The following is a 25182-nucleotide window of genomic DNA, read 5'->3' on the forward strand; positions in this document are numbered from 1 at the left end:
GGGTCTGTGTTGGATGCAGCAGTGTTTGTCTCCCTCTAACAGTGGCCAGTGGTAAAACCCTCCTGAAAATCTCCCACTGTCTGGCTTTTCTTTTCAGGTAAAAAAAACACCCTTTTTCTTCTGAGGTCTCAGCTTAGTTTTCTGTAAACTGTTGAAGCATCATAAACATATTTTCTCAGGCTGCCTCATCAATGTGTATCACACACTATTTAAACAATGCACTTAATCTTAATGATGAGGAAGCAGGAAGCTCCCATAACTGTTGTCCTGCTTTTGAAAGGCATATGGGGCAAGATGACAGATGAATAAAAATAAGTCATCTATTTGAGTGGATGGCAGATGTTAGCTTCCTCGCTGCTTTTTTGGCCCGTCTCTGTGTCTAAAAGTGGGCTGTGCAACTGTACAGACCTGTTTCTTCTACAGTGACTCTTTGGAAAGTCAGTTCCAAAGTCAGTTAAGCAGTTCCACGCTGTAAAGTACAAATTGCAAAAGTTTTATGACACAAAATGTCTCAAAACACATTTGTACATGGCAGTAAAAATCATTTCTAAATATTTTGGACACTGTATATTGCACCACACACTGTGGCCTGCACCTGCATCTACTGTTATATCAGTCCACTTATAAATACACTTTTCTTACTTAAAAAAAAAAAAAAAAATCAAGTGAATATTGTCTGGGTCTGTTTTTACATAGTTTTAAAACATAAATCTTCATTACAGCGTATTCATTACATACATTTAGTATACTGCATTTTATCACCAGAATACTCCCAAACAGCCAACCAAACACATGAACAAACAACAAACAAAAATGAATTGTGAATGAAGGGAATGAATGAGAAATTTGGACAAATGTACATGTTTTTGCAGTGATGGTGTCATGTCTAAGCACACGTGACTTAAATCTATAAATTATTTATGTAGCCTTACAATATATAATTTCATATTTTAACCGTGCATTAGCCGAATACACTTCATTTGTAAAGTTATTCATGAATGCTAATGTTAGCAAAGGTTGGCTTACTGGTATGTTAGCTAGCTTTAACATTAGCCAAGCTACTTCCTTGGAACAAAATATCTTTTATAAAAACTGAGAGAAGGCATACTTCTAGAACTGTTTCTACATTACCATTACCATGCTACTTGGTGACCCACCAAGTTTGTTACTTGGTGTTACTTGGGAGCTTATTGACATTTTTGGTTGACAGGTAACATTACTGAGAAGGTTAACTAATTTGGCCAACAAGTTAGCTAACAGTCACTAGCCCTAACTTACATTTAACTGACATATAAGAGCATAATGGGATTCATACCTGATTCATGCACGCATTTTATGTTTAAACGCTCATGCTAAACAGAGATAGTTAAAGTGCAAGAGAAAGGTAATAAATAAATGTAATAATTTGTAATAAAAGTGTAATAAAGGGCCAAAATTGGGTTAACGTTAGCGCAACTGCAAACAGCATGCTAATTCGGGGGATAACCCTGGGGTTTCTTATTGAACATTTATATGAAATAATTTATGAGTGTAGGGAATCAGTCACTTTATGTCCACTAAGCAGTTACACATTATTGCATACATTATATGGACATGTAGCCTATTTGACAAGCTGTCTGCATCTTATCTTATCTCTGGTTGCCATGGGTACAACTGAAATAGGGGTTGATCCCCGGTAATTTACTCAGGAAGAGACTTAGTATTAAATTATAGGCTGTGCATATCCCTTAGCCTAGATATTACATTTTAGGATGGGTGTTTTTCATGTGGCGCAAGTTTAGTAGTAAGTAATAAAGTGATAAAGCCATGTAGGCTAATGTGCGCTCATTGCATCACCAGCAGCTCGGCGCGCACAGGTGTTGCTAAAGCCTGAAACGCCCACCATTGTTTGTTTGAGGACTACACAAAGAGCATTTCCACTTTCCAGCATCACGTTCTGGGCTTCATACCAGCAATAATAATCTCTGTAGTGTGAATGGGAACAGCAGTCAGCAGGACAGCTCTGCGCGGTCACACTTCCAGTGTTTTCATGGCTTGCCGTGCGCTTCTGTGGCAGGTTCACGGTCTATTGTGGAGTGTTCAGGAATATAACGTGTGGACTCTGCTGTAAGTCGACAAGTGTGGGAGATTTGTGGGTGTGCGCGGGGGTCCGACTTCTCACAGCGGAAATTGGAAAGCTGAAGTGACTTTACAAGAGAGCACAAGCTCTTCTCCACCCAAAGCCACCGGTCGGAATACTTGGAAGTAATTAGCCGGTGGGATGGCAGAGGAAATCCTCAACGATTCCTTCCCAGATCTGAAAGAACTGGAAAATAAGATTGGCAGGAAAACACCGGAAAGTCTTCTGATTTGGATGAGGGATGCTGCGGATTGCGAAGATGGTTGGAGGTCTGATGTGGTCGACAGGGGAGACCGCGGCTCTGACTTCAGCCATAGCTTTTCTGACAAAATAAGCAACTTAAAACAAGAGATGGTAAAGATTCCTATTGTGTTCTCAGCAGTGAATTTATCATAGACACTGTGTGTGTCTTTATGCATGACGCTAAATGGACAGAACAGTTTCCCTTCTATCTTGTAGTGACTCAGCATGAGTTTATACTGTTTGAGTGCGTGTGGTGCCCGTGCACGTACCTGTGCATCTTTTCATATTTGAGCAATGCCACAACTTGCACAACTTGTTTTCAGCAATCACTGCTATGTTTATTCTGATGGCATGTTTTTCTCTGAAGTGCAGAAATGTCAAATCCTCCGAGTTCCCTTCTGAGCCACTTCACCTGCCCATTTTTATGTCTAATGACAGACACTGTCACCTGTCTCTCCACCACACCCCACACCTGGCGTCTCTCCCATTCACCTCCATTCATTTGACACATTGTGACGGGACTGCTCTGCTCATTCTCTGCCACCTTTCTTCTCACCTCTGATCCTCCCTCATTCCTCTCACTTCTTTTGCTCTTTTCTCCTGCTTCATGTATTGTGTGAGAACACAAGTCGGGGCCTCACTAGTAGGGGGGGGGGGGCAGAATGAGTTCTATCTGAGGGGCCCCTGAGAGAGGTGAAGTGAAATCCATAGTATGCACACACACACACACCTCTCAGCTCTCCCTAGACATATACCTGCAATTATATTATACACCTTATTTACACCTGCATCACGCTTATCTAGCCAAACTCTACACTATTCATGCAGAGGTGGCTGCGTTCTGCAGATGTGAGAATTCTGCGCCAGCTGGTGGCCGTGCACGAGGGTATCGAGGCCATGCGTTGGCTGATGGAGGAGCAGGTTGCCTTGGCCAGCCGTGGCAGCAGCTTGACAGGCAGCCTGAGCAGCCTGGTGACTCTGGAGGAGCACGGGCCCTCGATGTCCCCCTGCAGGTACAGTACAGTGTTTAGTTTGGCAGGTGTACAGGAACCTGTTCTCATTGAAAATGTGCACTTATTTTTATACAAACTAATATCAGATTATAATAATGACAAATTGCATTAAATAAAGTAATACCACGACCAAAGTCTTACCTTAACCTTAACCAAAATATTGGTTTAGATAATTGGTTTTAGCTCACATTTTGAGTTACTATATTTGACATATTTGTCAGTGTTTTCTGAAGAGTATATGACTTGAATTTTCAGGAAGTGAAAAACAGAAACGAATACACAGACCAGCAGTCAGGTAAAACTCTCGAACTTGAACTAAGAATTTCCTAACATCTTTGCAAATCAAAGCAAATGTTTCCAGATTTTTGGGGCAGTTTGCCCGTCACATGTCAGAAAACAAGCTGACACCTGTATTTACAAGTCCCACACTTTGCCAGAAGTTTCCCCAAATAGTATTAGTACATTTACTTCACTACTGCTGTTTGTGTGTTAACCAGTGAATCAGAATTTAAGCAAACACCCAAAGAAGCTTGGAATAGTTCAGTCATGCAGTTTCAGGGCTCAGGCTTCATATGTAGCTCAATATTTCTGCTGTTGCTCCCACAGAGAAAGTCCAACTCAGGATTTGACTGAAACCACTGCTGAGGAATCAGAATATCACCCATCCCACTCTGACCATGGTGATTTAAACCACAAGACCTACTTTGACATGCTGAGCCCCGAGTCTACTGAAGCAAGCCCTCCTAGTCCTTCCACTGCCAAGTTTGAAGTCAGACATTCCACACATGGCAGGCATGGTCAGGCATCATCTAGTCCTGCCAACTGTTTGGCTAGTGCCAATTTACCAAAGTCACAACCACAGGACTCGAGTGTAGCTCCATTACAAGACATTAAAGCCGGTGCTGACACCATCAGAAGAGCTCTGCTTAGATCAAGCAGGGCAAGAAGAGAAGTGAAAGGGGATACTGGTAGTTTTGCCCTCAATAAACAGTCAGGGGAGACACAGACAGAGCACCAGAGCCTCGGAGCCTCTCAGAAGACAGTGGAAGAGAAAGAGAGTGCGCCCAATAGAGAGAGCAGTTTGCTGGGCTATGATGCTCAGTGGTGCTGGGTGGAGTCACAGGACGATGTGACGTTTTTATGATCTTTTATAAACACAATTTAAATGTATGATCTTTGGTTTGAAGCTATTTCCCCCTCCACAGTTAACTGCCAGTAATGCAGTGGGATTTAAAATGCACTTAGACACAGATGAATGAACGGTGAATGATGCTTTAGGATGGTTGTGTCACTGCTCTCTCCATTAGTGCTTTTGGTTAGGATGTAAACAGTTTGATCGCTGTTTTTCATTTGCCTGTGTATTTGAGGAATTCCAAAAGAAAATCAATTAAAAAAAAACTTTTTTTAAAAATGAAGTTAATCACAAACATGAAGGAGCTCTTAGAAATGCCGTGTCCTTGTCGGATAAATGTTTTACACACTGGGGACTTGAATTTCAAAGATATTGATCATGGACTTCAGGGTTTTTTTAATCATTGAGTCTGAATAAAATCTAATTTCATTTCTTGTCTTATCTTATTTATAAGACAAGAATGGCAGTCAATAATTTCTTGTGCTTATTTCTCATATATTGTCCAGTCGCCTTTAAATCTTTCAAAGTTGTGGATAGAATGCAATAAAATAAAAATAAAAAATCTATATATCAGTCTATATCTAAATAAATAAATCTGTATGGTTTCTCGAAGGATTTTAAAAATGATTGCTCTGCTTAAATTGTTGTGCAATGATGAGTCTAATGTATCTGTTGGTAATAAACAAGACAAAAAAGTTTCGATTGATGGTCTGTCTTGTCTCTCAACCCAAATAGCACAGAAGTATGAATGTGCTGAATTAATGTGTGTATGTGTAAAGATAAAATGTCCTTACATTTGTGACATTAGTGATTAGATTAGATATTCTACCTCACTCACGTTTGTACATTATGTTTGCGTTATCAACAAGTTGATAACACTTTAATGATATTTGCACATTATCTCTTTATAGGCTATTTTATACAGTCTATGCTAATAGGTCCTTCGTGTGTATGATGCTCATCTTTCCGACAGGCCCCAAAGGCAGCACCCGACCACTTTCGTGACGTCGTGTATTTACATAGAATCAGGAAGTGTAGAATGATTTCCCGGCGATAGATCCGTATGCCATTACAGGTGTATAAATAACGATGTAATGGTTCAGACGCTCATAAAGGAAACATGGAATATTGTTTTCTACGCGGTCTCCTTTTCATCGCCCTGATGAATTGGACATTAGGAGACGGTAAGTGTTCTCAGCAAAGGGGACGAAGTCAGAGGAAACTGTTGTTAGCATGTAGGCTAACTATATCGTCTTGCTAGTTTACCTGAATGCCAGAGACCTTTGCACAATCTGCGCTTTGTAAAATTGTCTCACACTAATCTTACGCTCACATGTACGTTGTTAAAGAGATATTTTGTCAGCCCTATGATTGGCATGGAGATGACAACATGAATCTTTACAGTATAGATCATTCAAACGTACTGCTAATTGTTTCTGCTTGCCTTCTTAGCTCTTAATTAGTGTGACAGTATTTCTTTGGTGTTCTTTCTTGCCGAGTGTCTAACTTTGTCACTTGTGCTGTGTGCAGTTGTAATCCCTTCACCTCTTCGGTTGAATTTCTTCAGTGTGTGATTTTTTTAAAAAGAATGTTTTGATTATTATTTGTTCCATTGTACATGTCATCTTCAATCACATGCAGTATCTTACAAATACAATATGGATATTACATTTTAAAAAGTAAAATGTGAACGCTTTCCACATTAACATCTAGAGACATAAAAATAATAAACGCATGGCATGTGATTTCTACCTGTTGAGTTGCTGGATAACCCTTGATGCCAACTACACTGACAAGGGTCTTTTTTCTGCAACCTATGTCCACTATATGATTCATACGATGAAGTCTTATGCCCTACAGATGGACAGGTGACGTTTGTATCAGAGCTTTCGTCCAAACCAGCTCAGAAGTTGTCGAGGTATGGTTGGTACGGCAACGTGAGGCTGCAGAGGTTTCATATACCAGAGGAAACTGCTGTCGCTCGCTGGCTGTTCACTGTCACCAAGGGCCACAACTTCCACTGTGGACAGCACAACGTCAGCATGTAAGATATACTGCTCTGCATCATGAAAACGACCCATTTCCCCTGCTATTTATTTTAGTCTCCTCTGTCCTTGTTGATTTGCGTTCTCTGTTTAGTGAAATCAAACTTCCTTGTCTGTTTCTTCACAATCTCTTGTGACTCTTTATCTCTTTTTATCCTCTGCTCAACCAGGGAAATTTGTGCCAATGCTTCTTTTTTCCCGTCTGAAACGTATGTCTGTCTCTCTCTCTCTTTTGTAGCCATATTCGATGGGGTGCCCCTCCAGTTATAAACCCAATAGGGTCGGTGTTTCCCAATGCAACAATATGGAGCCCCTGTCTGTCTCTGATCCAACCGGTGACATCACACAGCTCCACAACCTTTAACCTCTCCAATCCTGCTCCCGGTGATTGGTACGTTGCTGCCCACTTGCCTGAAGATGATGGGCGCATAGAGCAGAAGGTTTGTATAGAGCTGTGTGCGGTACATGCTCGTTATTTTCTGTTTTTGTTGTGGTGAGTCCTGATTTTCTAAGAATGTATTTGCCTGGTCCCATTACTGGACTGTTACTCTGGAGATATGCACACAAACATTGTGCTCGTTAACAAATGCTGCAATTTTTAATGACGACCATTTTGAAAAAAGATCTGACACAAGTTATTTCATTTTTTTGTGGCCTGGATGTTTACATTTTTCTCTTAACTTTGATTATATGTGCATCCATCATTTTTTTCTGAATAAGAATTTAATTTTTTATTGAAGCGTCAAGATAAATGTCAGTGTTCCAGTCTTGCTCTACTTGTAAATTTCCCTTTTACCCCAACCTGTTCCACCGGAGCAGGGATTAGGTGGTTTGTTTATTACTTAAAGTAGCTAAACCGCATTCTTCTGCTTTGTCTTTTTCTTTGCCTCTGTTTGTATTGCAGAATTGCAGTCTTATTTACCGGCTGGTCTTGAAAGAAATTTCTGTTTCCATTTATTATATCTCTATATTTTTATTTTTCGTGTGCATTAGTCCCACATTGTTTTACTGTTTATCTTACTACTGGCGTACTCTTATGTGTTTGTCAGTCACCTGTAAAACACTTTGAACTGCCTGTATCAAAGGTGCTAGACCAGGTTTGCTTGATTAATTGAAGAGAATTATGCACCAGTAAATATATATTTCATTTTTTGTCTTTATCTGTTAGGGCTTTCCGTCCTGCTCCTACTTCTTCCAGCCTCAGCTATCGATCAGGAGAGCAGTGGATACACCCATTTTACAGCAGGGGACATTCCTCCAACAGACCGCAGCCCCTGACAGACCTGCACGCCTGAAGTAAGAAGTGTACGCCGTTTATTTCCTGTGGTCCCATCCTTTGTTCTGTTCTATATTTTTCAGTCTATATAAATACTGTTAATGTATTTGTGTCTGTCTTAGATTGTATGTTCCAGAGTTTGCCTCTTCTCTCTCCGTCTCTGTGGCTGATTGCTCGTCAGGGGAGGGAATAGACAGTGGAAACTGTTCACTGGTCCTCAGGCTCGGCTCCACCTCTCTGCAGCATGGCCCAGTAACGGTGAACTGCTCATGGATTGGCTGCTCTGCAGCTCTTTTTAACCCACCTTGGGACACCTGGTTACGAGTTGTCGTGGAGAGCAGCCAAGACAACCGTACTGTGACCTTTAGTATCGTCTCAAACTACACAGGTGAACACAGAAACACACGGGCACATCCTTAAACATAGGTTTAACACATTATATCTCTGTTCTAATCCACTACCTGTGTGTGTATTTTCTCTATTCTGCATTTGTGCGTGTCTGCCTCAGTGGGATGTAAACCAAAAAGTGTAGGCCTTAAAGCAGATGATGACATCAACGAGCTCCGTGGCAACAGCAGCTATACCAACTCAACATCAGCAGGCAACAACTCAGTGGTTACAGACGCAGTCGCCTTTAGCAACGAATCAGCATCACTGTTGGCGTTGGCGTGTGTGTGGAGCGTCCCTGTGCTGTACGACGAGGTGGATGTTCTGTCGCTCCGATTCACTCCTGCCAATGGACCCAACGTCAGCGTTACAAATACACACCCCACACTGCTCACTTACCCCCTGCAAACGCAAGCCACTGGTGGTACACTCAACCTACAGCTCACTCTCAACACTGTGAGTGCTGCTGAATTACTACATATACAGTATTCTGTCAAAGCCTGTTAGATTTAAATCTCAGAGTTAAGCTTTCATGCTTTTTTCACTTTGATACGTGTGTGTGTGTGTGTGTGTGTGTGTGTGTGTGTGTGTGTGTGTGTGTGTGTGTGTACAGACTAATGTAACCCTGGGGAACAGCAGCAGTGTGATGGCCTGTCTCTCTCCCTGGGCTCCAGTCCTCGAACTCAACCACTCTCAACCCTGTCGCACAGGTAGCGCACAGAACTGGAATGATTTATTCGCATTCACCTTTTAAACATCTGGAAATGACTTCTGTAGCTTAATCAGCTGACAGGTTAGGTTTTTAGTACAAAATGTTTACATAGTGCAGTGTAAAAAGGTTCTAGGCGTACTACACCAGTTCAGGTTTATGGAATGAGACCGGCAGACTTTTGTAGGTGTTTCCCTGCCTTCTGCCAAGTGCATGCTGGGATAGATTCCAACTTCACTATGACTCAGAAGTTGTCACATGGATATTCTAAGCAGCTATGAGGAAATAGGTGTTATTTTGGAGTAGTATGTACTCTTAGTAGTAAGAGTAAGTAATAGTAGTACTCTTTAGACAAAAAAAAATATTGTGAAATTATAGTGATAATGATATTTACACATTAGGTCTATCTCTTATATCAAATGCACATTGATCGGGTTTCTTTTGGAATTTAACTGATTTCACTGATGTCAGATATGCATAATTAAGCAGGAAGCTTGACTTTGCATTACGGAAAAAAAAATTTGGAGACACCCTCGTGTGTGTATGTGTTTTATCTGCAGCTCTGTTTGGAGGATATGGTGTTCGTGTGAATGCCAGTGTTCCTAAAGCTGTCGTCAGGCTGCCTTTCCCTCAGTCAACAACATGGTACCTCACTCTGCAGCTCACATGCAACAGGTAACACACACGCGCGCAAACACCGATCCATACTTTTTGTCTGTATGACTTTGAGTTAGTCTGTGTGTTGAAAGACTTGTCAACTAATTTGGGTCTGAGAGCTGCTGAATGACGAGGAATTAAAGTGCACATTTCCAGTCCACATTTAGAGGTCTCTGAGTGTTGAGACCTGGAGTTTGATGAGATATCTCTGTCTTGTTCCTTGTTTTATGTGTTTTTTTAATATGTAAATGTGTGTGTTTTTCTTGCAGCAGTGACTGTGGTAATATGTCAGTGGTGTCTGTGGTCCCAGAGGTGTTTATCAGTGCCTGTGTAGAGGACTGTGGGACATATGGTGAATGTAGACTATTGAGATCCTACAGCTACCTCTACGCTGCCTGTGTCTGCAAGGCTGGTACGACACACTCACACACAAACAAACACTTCTATACTTGTGAGGACGTTGTTTTTACTTAACTCAACACTTAGCATCAATGTTCACTAAAGCCTAAATGTATTCATTAATTAATTCGGTTTAATTGTGTGTGTGTGCGTGCGCACGTGTGTGTGTGTAGGCTGGAGCGGTTGGGGCTGCACTGATGATTCGACAGCTCAGTCGTACCGGCGCCAGTTGACGGCAACTCTGCTGCTCACGCTCAGTAACCTGTCCTTCCTTCCTGCCATGGTGGTGGCCATCAAACGCTGCTACATCACCGAGGCCTCCGTCTACCTCTTCACAATGTTCTTCTCCACGGTAACACTCACACGCAAAAACACACATACACTGTTGCATACATGTGGGAACACAACGTTTTTTTATTGCTCATATTCTTTTGGGCTTACGGTATAATGTTGTGTAACAGGGAAGTGTCAGGAAATCAAAGCAAGTATCTCAGGATGCAGTTACCTGTCTCACTTCATCTATTTCAGGACACTTAGATATCTTCAGTTAAAAATATAGATTAATCCAGACCAGATTACACACAAAATTCAAGCATTTTTACCATCCAGGGTTTTTATTTTTGTAACAAATATGTGTATGTGTTTATATGTAACTGTTTTCTATGTTTGTTTTTTTTTGTTTTCATATTCTAGTTCTACCATGCATGTGACCAGCCAGGTGTAGCCGTACTGTGTATAATGGACTACGATACCCTACAATACTGTGACTTCCTGGGGTCAGTCTGTGCCATCTGGGTCACCATCCTGTGCATGGCTCGCATCAGAGACACATTCAAATATGTAAGACACTGACTACTGCTTATTTTTCTACAATACTAATATCACAATTTAATGAGGATTAATATGATATTCTAAGTGCTAAGATTTGTTTAATATGGTCCCATAATATCTTGTGTGTGCAGACTCTGTTTATGCTCGGGGCTCTGCTGATAGCCATGTCAATGCAGCTGGACCGCAAAGGTCTGTGGAACCTGCTGGGCCCCGTCCTCTGTGCCATACTGTTCATGGTCATTGCCTGGGTAAGACATACGCCACACTACTATAGGGGGTCTATAAAACACTATCTGATGGGAATCTGCTGTTGGTGAGGTTTGCTGAATCCAGTTCTCTTTTGTTTACAGGTGTACCGAGGGGTGCGGCGACGACACTGTTACCCGCCTTCTTGGAAACGCTGGGTCCTCTACCTGATCCCCGGGGCAATCTGTGCCCTGATCGGGTATGTTTGTACATTTTTGCCGAGACGGAGGACAACTACTACTACACACACTCGCTGTGGCACATCCTGGTGGCCAGCTGCGTGGTCTTCCTGCTGCCGCCGAAGGAGAAGAACAGGGAGGCGTTGGGCTGGAGCAGGGGTTGGAGCTGGAACTGGAACTGGAGCTGGAGACCCCGGGTTTGTGGGTACACGCTCTGTCAGAGCAGCAAGGATGAACTCTACACTGTCACATAGTAGGACAAGTGATGCTGTAAGGAAGCAAAGTGGCTAGGCATTGATTGTTAAACAGCACTCCAAACATTCACGCAAGGTAAACGACACACGACAAAATCTTACAATATTTTTAAGACTCAGAGTTTCTTAATATCTTGAATAAAGAATTTTAAAATCAAATCTTCCATGTTCACATTTACAGAAGGTAAAATTAGCTTAAAAGATTTGCGTGCAGACATCCTGAAAAACATACACACACACACACACACAAACACCCCATTTAACCCAAATCCAACCTGCTGAAACGTCCAAGGTGGTCCATTGCACCAGTTTAGGGGTGAACATCAAAACCTTCAGGTAGCACACCACCTGACCTTTGACCTCATGACCAGGAGTTTGTACATATTGTGTATGTACTTATTTTACTAGGCTAGGAAATTCATGTGATATATTTATAAGGGATAGCACTTTGTGGAACTCTTTTAAATCTTTATATTCAGCCTATCATGGACTGATAAAGTATACTATATTTATAGGTGACGTAAAGAATCATCATTCTTGTATCCATCTGTATTTTCATTTATCCCACAGGCCTGGGCAAATTTGAAAATTGTTTCAATTTTTTGATCCATTTCAGATGTTTGATTATCAATTAGCAGGGAGTTTTAACAACCTTTAAAATAGTTTGGCAAAACAATAACTCAAGGTCCACTTTCTAGCTTTGTTCTTTCAACCATATAACATGGTCTTCATCAGCAGAAGAAAATAGCTTTTTATCTTCAAAATGTACCATTGCAGAACACTACTAAAAGTACAAACAAAAACATCCAATAGAAATGACTTTCTGCTTGCCACATGTATCATGCCTTACCATAATGTCAACTTCATCTTCTTAACTTTCTTCCATGTTTCTGTGCAACACATTCTCAGCCAGTAGCCAACTGTAATTCAGGGACTTTTAATCAAGTGCACACGAGGTGGAACAATTAAACAGGTGGAAAAATGTAGTGTAGTAGTTTGGGATACATGGTGCCTCCTCATTCCTTTTATCTTTAAATACTGTACATGTCAGGAGGTTATGTTCATGTACAGATTTACATGCAGCTTGTAGTGAAACTGAATGACTCAGTGTCCTTTCTTTTCTTGTCTATTCTCCGCTGTCTTCTCATCTCTGTTTATCTCCTCTAAAACCTTACCAGTCTGTACTTTTTTACCAGCATTCATTCCAAAGCACTTTTATGATTAAAAAGCTGATACCACTATGTAATGTACATAGCCCATAAGTGTATGAATGGGCACTTTATGAATGTATATATATATTACTGTGTCCAGTACCTCCTCTTGCCTGTATCTTTCTGTGAATGAGTGCAATGTATGTACTGTATGAGTGTGTATGTATGTGTATGTGTGTGTATGTGTGTGTGTAAATGTGTGTTTTGTCTTTGGCACCACATAAGCTACTGAACACGTTCCATACTTTTTTTTTAATGTGTTGTTTATTTTGAAGTGTACCATACTGTGATGATTTTTCTCATTGTGATTTTGCACAGGTTCAAATAGAACTTTCTGTCACACTCGCAGAGTCTTCCTTTCATCGTTGAAATTGTTTTTTCTTGTGTGTAAGAGTGTGAGGAGTATGAAAAGGCATTCTTCCACTACAACATATTGTAGCTCTCATTGCGTGTAAGGGTGAAGAAATGTAGTGTTCCATGTAAAACATGATTATACTCCCTTGTACTGGACAGCTACTTTTCACTCTGTTAAAAATCCAAACAGCATTTAGCCTACCAAAAATAAATCTCTTGTATAAAGAGAAATGTTTCATAAATTATATATTTTTTGTGCTTTTTATGTGGACACAGTCTCATACTGTTTTCATACACACACACACGCACACCAAGAGAGGATGGTGAATGGAGGGAAGCGGATTATCAAAATCCTCAGAAATCTATAAAGTGCTTGTTTGGCGTGTTGAAATACACATTTCACTGTGTGTGCGTGTGTGTGCATGTGCGCACATTTGTGAGTATATTTGCTTGTGTGCTTATATATAGCTTAGCTCCATTAGTAAATGTGGCTCTCAGGTCCTGCAAAGCTGACAGATCAATGCTACAGATCACAACACTAATTGCTCATCGTTTTTCTGAAAGACAAAATCAAGGCCGACATATCCTGACTTTTGGTCTCTAGTATGAGTCAAGCTTCAAAAAATGCTGGATCCTACATTTCCCATATTGCAACTCAAAAGCATCTCTCATAAGACCTAAATGCCCTCATCTTTAAAACTTCATGCTCCCGGTTTATAACGCAGGTTTTCTGTCAAATAATTGAACTCGCAAGCCTAACTCAAGACTTAAAATAGCTCCTCTGCAGCCATAGAAGATATTATACAAGTGTCGCTTTAACTTTGCACCATTTGCACTAAGACTGTCTGCCTCACTGGCTGTTGGCTCCTACTTACAACAGCCACACTACTGTACATTCACTTACCTGTACTATATATGCTTTCACATACCCATATACATTTATAATACTGTACATACTGTACATATCTGATTTATAGTGAACAATTTAATTTAAAGTACAATAAAGTTGAATCTAATCTAATAAAATCTATTCTTAAAAAGGGAACCTTGCTTAGTGGTAGTGGTGGTATCGTAGAAAAGGTTTCAGTCGTGGTCATCTGGACACTGTTTTCAGAATCAAGACGTTTCGGCTCCCATCCGGAAGTCATTCTCAATTGTGAAAAAATTGGGTAATCAGGCCTATTGTTAGGCCTATTGTTGTTAACAATAGGCCTAACAATAGGCCTGATTACTGATTACTGGGCCATCTTGAAACTATTAGGTCAGTTTCAGGTGAAACTAGCTATTAACAGATACTCAGGCAGATTCCTTCCTGAGGGCAGGGCTTATGTAACTCAGAGTAGCTTAAATTTCCAGTTCCTGTCCAATTTTTTCACAATTGAGAATGACTTCCGGATGGGAGCCGAAACGTCTTGATTCTGAAAACAGTATCCAGATGACCACGACTGAAACCTTTTCTACGATAGAACACTCCTGGACGAATGAGGGACTACACTGTCGTAGTGGTGGTATGTTCGTCCTGCATAGACGATATATAGAGGGTCTTGCGATTGATAAAAGGGATTTAAAAAATTTATACATACATACATTTATACTTTTTTTGAAATACTGGATACTTTTGCCTCTTTAGCCCTCTCCCTTAATTAAAATGGTCTGAGAAGGAAAAAAAACACACTTTAGTTGAACTGCTCACAACTCATGTTCACACTCAGGCCTTAACCTGTGATGAGGGGTAGAGATGGTCATTTTTAGGGGTCACAAGCCAAAAAGGTTGAGAACCACAACAATCCAGTATGAACACTGTTACTTTGACCACACACAGCCAGTAGAGGGAGCCAGTCCAGTAGAAGAAACTGCAGCTCCCATGGGACCAATGGAGGGAAGAAGGGAGGGAAGTAAAACCTGAAAGGTTATTAGATGGAGAAGAAATATGTCAAAAGAAGTTTTTAAGTTCAGACACAGTAGCGGAAGAGAAAGAGAACAGCATGTGCAAACAGATGGCATTGTAGGAACCAGACCTGAACCGATGTTTTCTGCAAATAGCAGCTGTTTTTTAAGCTTCTGGAAGTGGGTGTCAAATGGGCTGAGTTACTGAAGCTCTATAATTCAGTATTACAACTTTCAGTGATGATGACGATTTCAATGTCTAAAACTGTATTTGATTAACTTTTTATCTGCCAATTGCTGAAATTATATAGCAGTTCTTAAGCAGTTCATGTGCCTTCACATCTGGAGTTTAATGAATGCCAAAACAAACCACATAAAGGGTTTGTGCTTAAAATAGACCCAAAGGCTACAAAGAGACCGCACATGTGAAGAAAAGAGAAGATAGGAACCAGAGGAAGTCAAAGGAAAAGAAGAAGTAGATTAAAAAATAAAGGGCTGATCACAGATCCACACATACTCACAGTTTACCACATCATGCAGAGCTGAGAACACAACACTGAATGCTGTTGTGACATTTTATTGGGATGAAAACATGCTCGAGCAAAAATAACAGCAGCTACCATCACAATGTGAAGCTCCGGCATGGAATGACGCAAACTGTATGATAATCACAGACATGCTGAGGCAAATTTTTGATTAAATACATATTTTCTGTTATCTCTATTGCTCTATAAAATACCCTTTAGCCTAAACCTGCTTATAAGAGACAGTTGATTCTATATAAAAGCTACTGAAGGAGAAAGGAAGACTGTATTAGGAGTAAATATCAAGAACAACAGGACAGACTTTTTGGACTGAGATGGGATGTAGATGCAGGATGACTACGCAGCAGTAAAGGCTGTAACAGGAGCACTAAATGCTCTTTTCTCTGCTGTTTACTGCTCGTGCTCTGGGAATATGATGTGATGCTGCTGAGGTATGCATTAACACCTGTGCTCTGAGAGGAAGTTCTAACGTTGAAATCCGAGCTCTGGTAATGTTGCAGTGGTAAAAGAATAGCTCTGGCATTCACACAGACAGTTTGACTTGAAAAAAAAGGCGGAGGAGAACTCCTTGGGTGGTTGCTATGGTACCCAACGGAGACAATGGAGACTTGAGGCGACTGAGTCTGACACGTTTTTTGGCCCAGCATCAGACTTTGGAGCCGGCTGCAGAGTTGGTACCTGCGTGCCCGTCTTCCACCGTCGCCTGGGTGACAGTCTGAGCGGGGGAGGGGCTAGAGTGCCGCTGGCGTCTCATGAAGGGGAAAACTCTGAGAGGAAGGAGAGAAAGAAATGAAAAGTATAATATTAGAGAATGACTTTATTGAAGTAAAAGGAAATAGGGAGTGGTAATTAATGTGAAATTGTACCTTTTCTTTGTCTCCTGGGGGACAATAGCTTTGGCCAGCATGTTCTTGTATAAGTCAGACTTAAGATATCTTGGGTAAGAGTCCTATACGCACAAACACACACACAAATACAATGGCATCACACAACATTACTACCTAAGTAAGTTCTAATAACTGTCAGCTGACCTTAAAAGTTGCCATTTCGATGTGTCTGCTTTTAGTTTATGGATGAGAAGCAAAGAAATTCCACATCTACGTTTACAGAAAATTTGTGTTTTGGCCAAAAAAAATGTGCTTGGTTCGCGTTCTATCTGAATGGATGACAATTTTTTGTTTCTCTTGGGAATTGTACGTCTAGGAAAGTTGACATCATATGTGGCATCCCTCAGGGGCCAGTACTGGGTCCACTGCTGTTCAGTTTGTACATGTTGCCTCTAGGCCACAAAATCTGGAAACACAATGCAAGTTATCATAATTACACTAATGGCACACAGTTATACCTATCCTTGTCCCCTGGAGATCTAAACCCTGTTGAATCACTGGTCGGTTTGACTATTGCAATGCCCTCCTCACTGGTCTGCCTAAAAAGACTTTGGGCCGACTACAGCTAATACAAATGCCACAGCCAGAGTCCTAACAAGGAAGAACAAATGTGATCACATTAAACCTGTTCTGAAATGTGCTATATAAATTAAGTTTTGCTTGCAAGCTTGTGAGCTCTTCAGGGTGCATTTGACCTGATAGTCCTTGTAAATGATTCAATGACAATTCAAATAATTATCAAAAGTCTGTTGACAGATTTTTCTATTTCTATAGAAATGAATTGAAACCATTGGATGCCTGGTAGAGCAGAAAAAGTGAATTCAAATCTTTCACACAGTAGCATGGTTTAGGAAATAACCGTAATGTAAAGTATAATTGTTTTGTGGCAAAGGGGATAAAACATGCAAAACCATTTGTATGGTCCTTTAAGACATGTCATGACAAGTGTCCTATCTTTCAGGATCTATATCCAAAGGGTAAGTTCCAAGTATCAAACTAGAATGGGTCAGAGGTCAGACCTTCTTCATGAGAAAGTAGATATGCATTTGTGCGTCGTCCATGACAAAACGATGTGGGTGTCTGATCCCCTCTAGAGTTTTATCCATCGTCTTACTGTCGATGTTGACCCAACGGGCAGCTCCAGGAGCCAGGAAATTTCTGAGTCACACACAAAAGAGTGGCTGTCATCTGATAGTAAATGTGTGTATTTCTGCATGTTCGCGTGCTTGTACACTTACTTGTAGATCTCTTCCACTTTCTCTATGATCCTAGAACTTTCTCCATGTCTAATATCCTCACAGGCTTGCCAGAAACACAGGTTCTCCGCTAGCAGAGAGACAGACAATGAGGTGCTGGGTATTTATGGAGGTGAATAAAACAACAATGACGCAGGAAAAAGTGACACACAATTAGAGACTTTTTATAGCATGGCTCGCCTCTGTGGAAAACCTTGGCCGGTGGCAATATTTCATATGTCTGTATGGATGAAATTACATAGTTTAATTGCATTTGCATTTGTATGACATTACTTATCTTCCATAGATGTGCTATATGTATCATGACATTATTAATCTTTCATACCAGCTAACCTGTGCACTCTGTATACTGATTGAACCTACACAAAGAACTAATGTTACGTGCCTAGACAAAATATGATGTTAAGTGCAACTGATTCATGTTAAAAATATATACAGTATATTGTGTGTGGAAAGTAATAAAGTCTTTTTTTAAAGGCTGATCAGACACTCTGGATATAATGGGGAAAAAACCCAGCCTGAACTGGTTGAAATAGGATTCAGCGAGACACCATTAGACTAGTCTGGGGGTCAGGAAGGGGACAGGAAGGGGCAACCCACTCGCCCAAATAAGGTAGATGAGATACCATTATATCCGTAGATGATCTGAAAGGTTTTTAAGAAAAGTAGGTACATTGGTAAAAATGTTGGAAAAGGGGTCCAGACTTAATCTCTGGCCTGACATGGTCCCAGACCCTCCACTACAATGAACAAATCCCTTTCCTGCCTTATGTCTATATTCTTCTTCCTTATATACTCTCTTCATCCTTTCAACTAACCATGTCATGAAATTAATCTTCTTTTCCACTACCTCAACCCTTCCATCTCTCACCACTGGGATTGGAAAATGTCATTAGGGAAGATAATGAAATTTGAATGCTAATAAGAGTAAGACTCAATTTAAGGTTAATATGAATAACAATTACATTTGTTTTTCTCTGTTTATTATTGTAATAAGCTTCTGCATATAATTAATTTGTCACTTTGCATCTGACAAGACAACCAGGATTCAGGACGACCACAAACACACACACACAAGTAGATGAAAATGCTGTGGAGTGTTAATATTGTACATGTAAATTATGATATGTATTTTGAATATAATCCAACATTTTTGTCACTCTTCCTTACCACTAAACTCTTTCTCCAGGTAGGTCATGAACTCCCTCCTCCCCATGTTGTCATTGAGAAGCTCCATGAAGCTGAAGCTCCAACGCTCCACCCGAAGACGTGTGGGTGTGGGCACCCTGCTCACAGCAACAACACAAACACATCCAGGCACAAAGGCATGCAAATACCAAACTACTGTGATAGCTTGTTAAGAGATGCTACAAAAGCTGAAACCAGCCAAGCTAAAGGCATTTTTGACTGTGTGGGGTACTATTGTGGACTGTAGTTTGGACTTGTTATAATGTGTGTGTATCTGTGTGTATTATCTCACATTTCTGTATTCATTGTCCAATGTGCGGTGTCATCAGAGATCCAGGGGTTACTTGGAAGGCAGCCTTGCATAATGGGATCGTGGTTCAGGTACTGCTCGCTGTATTTCACAAAACTGCACATCCACACACAAATGCAGTGGCATGCACACACAAAACACACACACACACACACACACACACAGTATTATTGTATTAGTGCTGCAGCTCATAAGAGTTAAATCCAACTTGCCTCAGGAAGCATCCATTAGTGGCTCTTATAGTGGGAGCACTAAGCCTTATGTGCATGTGTGTGCGTGTGCAAGCTAGAGAAGTAGTTTGGTTCAGGCAGTATCAAGTCCATTACTCCATGTGTGTATGCGTACATGTACATGTGTGTCTTCATATGTGCGTTTATCAAACTGACACATACCCTTCTAGGCAGATGGATGACTTTATACGGTTTCGTCCAAGGGCCCTTCTACAGGTTTCAATCTGTAAACAAGGCAAAAAGCACACGTGCAAATGTAAACACACACGAGCGATAATATACACTCACTGTCCTTAAAGTGAGGGTGTATACATTATGTATGATGTTTACCTCACTTTTGTAGTAGTCACTGTTCTATTTCTGTTAAGAGAAACACAGTGTCATCGCTTCAGGTCACACAATGACGCCATTATACATTAGAAGGCAGCGTGCATGTGTCTATACTGTATGTGTTCACCCATACAAACAATGGCTTTAAATATTAAAACAGGATATAATCCGACAAATGAGGAATGCATAATATGAGATTATATACTGGTCATAACATAATATATATTTAATTATCACCACAGATGGATATTTTTCTGGACTGCTGCTAATGAGAAATTGTTCTAATCAGGGCCTCACATTTTTAACCTTTATTTAGAATTCTAAAAAGACTGTAATATACTGTAATTGTCCATAGTATAGCACAGCTCACTAGGACACTTACTTTGAAACAATCCCAGCAGCAAGAAAGAGGAAAAGCAATAAAACAAGGAGAGACAAGATGGATAGCAGACGTGTTATCGCATTTGATTTTTCAGAGGGGGATATACAGTAAAACAGGAAGTAAAGAAATGTGATGATTTCACTGACCAGTGTAACTCGTGAGCTGAAGTTATTTGGTCTCTCTAGACCCATGTCCAACACATTATGTGCCCCAGGCTGAAAAAAATACAGACTCATACACACACTAATAACTAAGTATAGTATGTTTGTCATTGAGCTTGTGTTTGTGTGTGTGTGTCTCTGATGAGAATATGCATGTGAGTGAGCACTTATCCTTCCTTGAGCTTTCCACTCCACTAGCTCTAACTTTTATTCTCAGGTTTCTCTTTCTTTTTCTCCATGCCCCCGTCCCTAATTCATAAGTGCAAAACAAGATGGAGTCCCTCCTCCAAACCTTTGTCCTCTGCTTCACCTTATCCTCTCCCCCACAATACCTCTGCACTTCCCGTCATCTCTTTCCTCCTTCCCTTTCTGCACCCCACTTTTTTCTTCCCTTCTGATCCATCTCCCTGCCCCAGTCTAAGAATCAAATGGACTGCTGTGGTGTTAAGGCAACATAAAGAAAGTGGAATATTATGATTATTCTATTTCTCTCTCTCTGTTTCTCTTCCTCTCTCTCTCTCTCTCTCTCTCTCTCTCTCTCTCTCTCTCCATCCCTATCTCTCTGTATTTCCCCTGTTGTCAGCTTAGGCTTTTACCAGATGGGTTAAATTTTTCATGTAGGAGGCAGAGGGGACTGTGAGTGAACATTAGTGAGACCTCTGACTCTTTTAAATAATGTAATACACGTTGCTATAGTTGTGTGGCATGGTACAGCATAGTATAGTATAGTATAATACAATATAGTATTGTATAATGAAGAAGAGTATATTGTAGTAGTTTAGTATAGTACAGCAGAGTGTAGAACAATATAGTATAGCATAGTATAGGATGGTACATGTATAGTATATTGTTGTAAAGCATAGTATATTATTGTAAAGTGTAGTGTAGTGTAGTGAAGTATAGTACATAGTTCCAACACAGTAGAGTGCAATAATAGTGAACGTACCGGGGGTCTGTTGATGAGCCAGTAAGCCTGCTCCTGACATTCTAGAACAATGCGGTCAGCCTTCCGCCTCTGTTTGGAAGCTCTAAACATAAATCACACTGTAAGTTTGTGTGTGTGGGTGTGTGGGTGTGTGTGCGCGTGGGAGTGTACCTGAGTTGCTCTCTGGCTTGCATCACCACAAAGTCCCAGGTGTGGTTGATCCTCTTGTGCAACAGACTGTACCTCTCCTAAAAAGGAAGCGGAAAAGGGACAGGGGAAGAATAAGAAAAGAAAGAAACAGAGAGAAAAGAGGACTAGAATTTACAAAGTTAATATTGACATAGGCCTGTTACCCCAGACTTACTACTGCATAATTTATGATACACACACACATTCTCTCTCTTACTTACACACATAGACACACACTTTCCTCACCTTTTCATATTCCATGAGTTCTCCTTGTTTTCTTATGTTCTTTTTAGCCAAATAGACTGCTGTTGGGATATAAGAAGGAACACAAAAACATTAAAGAAAGAAATGAAAACAGAGAGAGAGAGAGATTTATGCCCTGATCTACATCATATGTTTTGCCCGAAGCTCCTGTAAATGCTTATCAGGACTCTTGTAAGAGGTTATATTTGAAATGGAAGCTTTCTTGTATAGAATTATTTTCCCCTAACAATAAATATATAATATATAATAAAGGGTTTTGCGTGTGCTTACAATGCATGCCGTTTCTCTTCACCCTACTGAGATCCCTTCTTACCCCTTCAGTTTGATTTTGGTATTACCATAGTCCAGCTCTGAGGCAGGCCAGCGGGTACTAGTCCAGAAGTAAGGAGTCTGAGAAAAACAAGAGACATCTTTTGGCACTTCTGATAGATATTGATAGTGAAGCGGGTGATGAAAAAGTGGTGTCAGAGCGTGGCAGATGGATGGGGGATTAGGAAGTGGGCTAATGGAGTGAGAGGGAGAAAAGCGAGATAGAGAGAACGTGACGGTTTAGTCAAAAGCGGTGAAGCATTTAAACTGGTAAGGAAGGATGATGGTTTTTACAAGCAGGCAGAATGAACGTACTACATGGGGGATGAGCGACTTACCTGGAAGCGGTAGGGCGACTCATCAGGCCGTAACACAAGAGATCTTGGCTCCTTGAGAGGGTAAACATAGCCGTATCTCACCAGCATGCCACCAACGTGCAGCGCTTCTGTTAAACACCACAGAAGAATCGAATCACTAGACCGTCTCACAGTTTCGGTTTCTTTAGGTGACTTATCAGGGCCGGCTTTTTATTCAAGCTTACACACTTTTAATGCTTCCATAACTATTTTCGATGTACATTAATATGTCACATTGCCATTTGTGGTAAATGGCAAGCTATACTAAGTTAGAAGAGGTTTTTATTTATCACTGTATCATGTTTGATGGCACACGAACGAGCTGTTGATTTCATTAGGGATAAAGCTCTCAAACTGAAACAAACGGAATGTGGAAAATGAATCATATTACTTGGCCACAAGGAATAAAATCTGTATCTGCTGTGGACCTAATTTGTTGTTTGCAATTTTTAATCAAACATCTGCACCCTGTCAGCAGTCTCTCTCAAATCAAGGCTTTGTTCCAGTGATTAAATGCATCATCAAACTTCAGACTCTCCTCATTTGTTAAAGAGCCCTACTTTTATGACTGACAGCTACCAAAAAAAAAGCTGTGTGATGCATTTTAATCAGCTCCTACCACTCTCTCTCTCTCTCCCTTGCTGACTGACTCCTCTCTTTCCTCCTTTAGTCTGCTCTGAGGCAGAAGGGGCCCACGGACTACTTTTTTCCAACCTCTAATTTATTTCAGGGAGGGTAAAGTCTCCTGGGGTGAACACCTCCAGGGGGACGCTAATCAAACCCAGATCATCAGGTGAGTTAATCAAACTTGGATCCTCTGGGGCTCACCCCATTCCTGTTTACTGGAAACAGCAACCCCAACAATAGGCACACACACACACATCACAACCACGTCAGCTTGAGAGAAAACACCATATCCTGGCAACACACTAGCAACGACATACAACAAGCCAGTCACACTGAAACGGAGAATCACAGCAAATACTCTCTCTCTATCACGCACACATGCAAAATGTATGTATCAGTTACTTACCCTCGTCACAGATATTGTAATTCTGGGTCAACCAGTCAATTATATCACGGCCTGTAGAAAAAGAGAGAAGAAAAAAGAAAGGAGACAAGAAAAAAAGGACAAAATTCCTCCCTCTACTCTGCAAAGCACACAGTATTCTCCAAAATTTACTACTGCATTATGCATAACCACTGGGACAAACACAAGCTGCAATGTGCACGTCTACACACATGCACACGCAGATGCTAATGCACACTGACATAAAGGGACACATATATACACACACACACCTGTCATGGCATGTGGAATGACAGTGATAAGGAGCCTCTGGTTTCTCAGCTTCATGCCCATGTCAGGGTCCTGCATGGCCACAATCACTCTCTCCATCTGTCAGGGGAACACACACACACACACACACACACGTAGTCCCACACAGAGATGCACACACACATTCGCAGGAGCATGCAGATACACGCAATGTAGGAAAACAGTCAGAAAACACACAGGTAAGTCAGAAATTCAGAAAAACAATGCACATAAATGTTCCACCCTTTCATAACTTGTTTTCATCCCGGCACCCGTTCATATGTATGGAATGTTTTCGGATTCATGCGGGGTTATATCTACAGTATAATATGTCACATTGTGAAAACAAACCAAAGGAGACAGAATCATACAGTCTTACCTTTCGAAAGCATGCCATTTGCTCCCGGTGCCAGCCTCCTTTAGCCATTGTGTTGATGGTCATCTTGCGGGCTGCTTGGGATCACTCGACGGGACGGTAAAGTGCAAGACCGAAGTGCAGCCGGGAGCGCGCCGCAGAGAGTGCACCACGGTTTCCTCTTTTTTTCCGTCCACCGGCCCGGTGCCTGGCGGGCGCGCCCCTGTGTAGATTAGAAGGGATTACAGTATGCCAAAGTGATTTTCAATGTGATACATAGTTTCTGTAAAAACAACAGCTTGTCTATACGTGTTTGTATCTCTGTCACTGATATATTAAACGCACTGAAAAGATATTCAAAATACAAAAACAACTTATCAAAAATCACATGAGGTACACTGTAGTCTACACGACATTTAATAAGATCTACAAACTCACAGTTAAACAGGGCATTTTGTGACGTGACGCAAAATTGACAGGGTAATGCAGGGTAATATTATAACACACTACTTAAAAGTCATGTTCGTTATGGCCAGCACTGCGAGCCACACATTTAAAGACTCACATACAAGACTACAAACATGGCCACAATCCTTTCTCTCAAACACTTAGTTTACCTAGTTCACAGAGTGTTTATTTACTGCCAGTATTCTGAGTAAAATGCATACCAAAAGACAGGAATTGCATATAAAGAACATCAATAACTGCAACGTAAATATACATAGGCCTACAAATAAGAAATATATATTGTAGTTTTTCCTATCAGCTAACTATGTGTGAGATAATATAAAAAGTCTTAATTCTGACAAACATAGGGTCTTTGTTGGGTAAAATAGGCTAACACAATATAAATATCTACAGTGGAATAAGTCTATAGCCTATATAAACCCGTATAAGCCTATGAATAAATAAACAAACGAACAATAGTTTTCCTTTTATGTAATTGCGCATTAATAAAATGTCTGTTTAAATTTTGAAAAACGTTAGGTTAGCTAAAATAGGATAACTTACATCTCCAACGGAAATGTAGAGGCCTAATAAATAACAACGTTTTTTTCATTTTGTGTGAGATAACAAAAAATATTATTTTTTAATAAAAAAAACCTTACTCTCTCTCTGTCTTTGTTGAGTAATATAACTTACAGTAACTTTAAGTCACACCGTGTTTGGATTTCGATGTGCCCCATGCATAAATACTTGATAGCTAACAATGAATTATAGTCTTGGTTGACGTT

At 40.6% G+C, this 25182-nt stretch overlaps 3 protein-coding genes across 3 annotated transcripts; 2 read left to right on the plus strand and 1 right to left on the minus strand.

Annotated features, from left to right (window-relative positions):
* The first annotated feature begins 1779 nt into the window (after positions 1 to 1779).
* LOC122887577 (leucine rich adaptor protein 1-like) lies at positions 1780 to 5207 on the plus strand. Its single transcript, XM_044220923.1, has 3 exons — positions 1780 to 2473; positions 3191 to 3375; positions 3982 to 5207. Exons 1-3 carry the CDS (start codon positions 2261 to 2263, stop codon positions 4517 to 4519), a joined length of 936 nt encoding a protein of 311 aa, XP_044076858.1. The 5' UTR covers positions 1780 to 2260; the 3' UTR covers positions 4520 to 5207.
* A 306-nt stretch (positions 5208 to 5513) lies between these two features.
* pgap6 (post-glycosylphosphatidylinositol attachment to proteins 6) lies at positions 5514 to 13302 on the plus strand. Its single transcript, XM_044220924.1, is given in 14 exon segments — positions 5514 to 5691; positions 6368 to 6551; positions 6791 to 6992; positions 7721 to 7848; positions 7951 to 8216; positions 8337 to 8671; positions 8829 to 8925; positions 9485 to 9599; positions 9851 to 9993; positions 10154 to 10332; positions 10674 to 10820; positions 10943 to 11059; positions 11162 to 11255; positions 11258 to 13302. Coding segments are annotated over 14 exon segments (2304 nt in total). The 5' UTR covers positions 5514 to 5627; the 3' UTR covers positions 11491 to 13302.
* A 2201-nt stretch (positions 13303 to 15503) lies between these two features.
* rgs11 (regulator of G protein signaling 11) lies at positions 15504 to 24170 on the minus strand. Its single transcript, XM_044220938.1, has 17 exons — positions 23972 to 24170; positions 23577 to 23673; positions 23308 to 23358; positions 22257 to 22363; positions 21948 to 21999; positions 21592 to 21650; positions 21328 to 21404; positions 21178 to 21259; positions 20217 to 20285; positions 19689 to 19712; positions 19521 to 19582; positions 19111 to 19224; positions 18801 to 18916; positions 17613 to 17700; positions 17394 to 17532; positions 16354 to 16436; positions 15504 to 16254 (listed from the first exon to the last, which is right to left on the minus strand). Exons 1-17 carry the CDS (start codon positions 24032 to 24034, stop codon positions 16134 to 16136), a joined length of 1404 nt encoding a protein of 467 aa, XP_044076873.1. The 5' UTR covers positions 24035 to 24170; the 3' UTR covers positions 15504 to 16133.
* Positions 24171 to 25182: the final 1012 nt, after the last annotated feature.

Source organism: Siniperca chuatsi, linkage group LG13 (genome assembly GCF_020085105.1).
Source record: "Siniperca chuatsi isolate FFG_IHB_CAS linkage group LG13, ASM2008510v1, whole genome shotgun sequence".
Classification (NCBI taxonomy): domain Eukaryota; kingdom Metazoa; phylum Chordata; class Actinopteri; order Centrarchiformes; family Sinipercidae; genus Siniperca; species Siniperca chuatsi.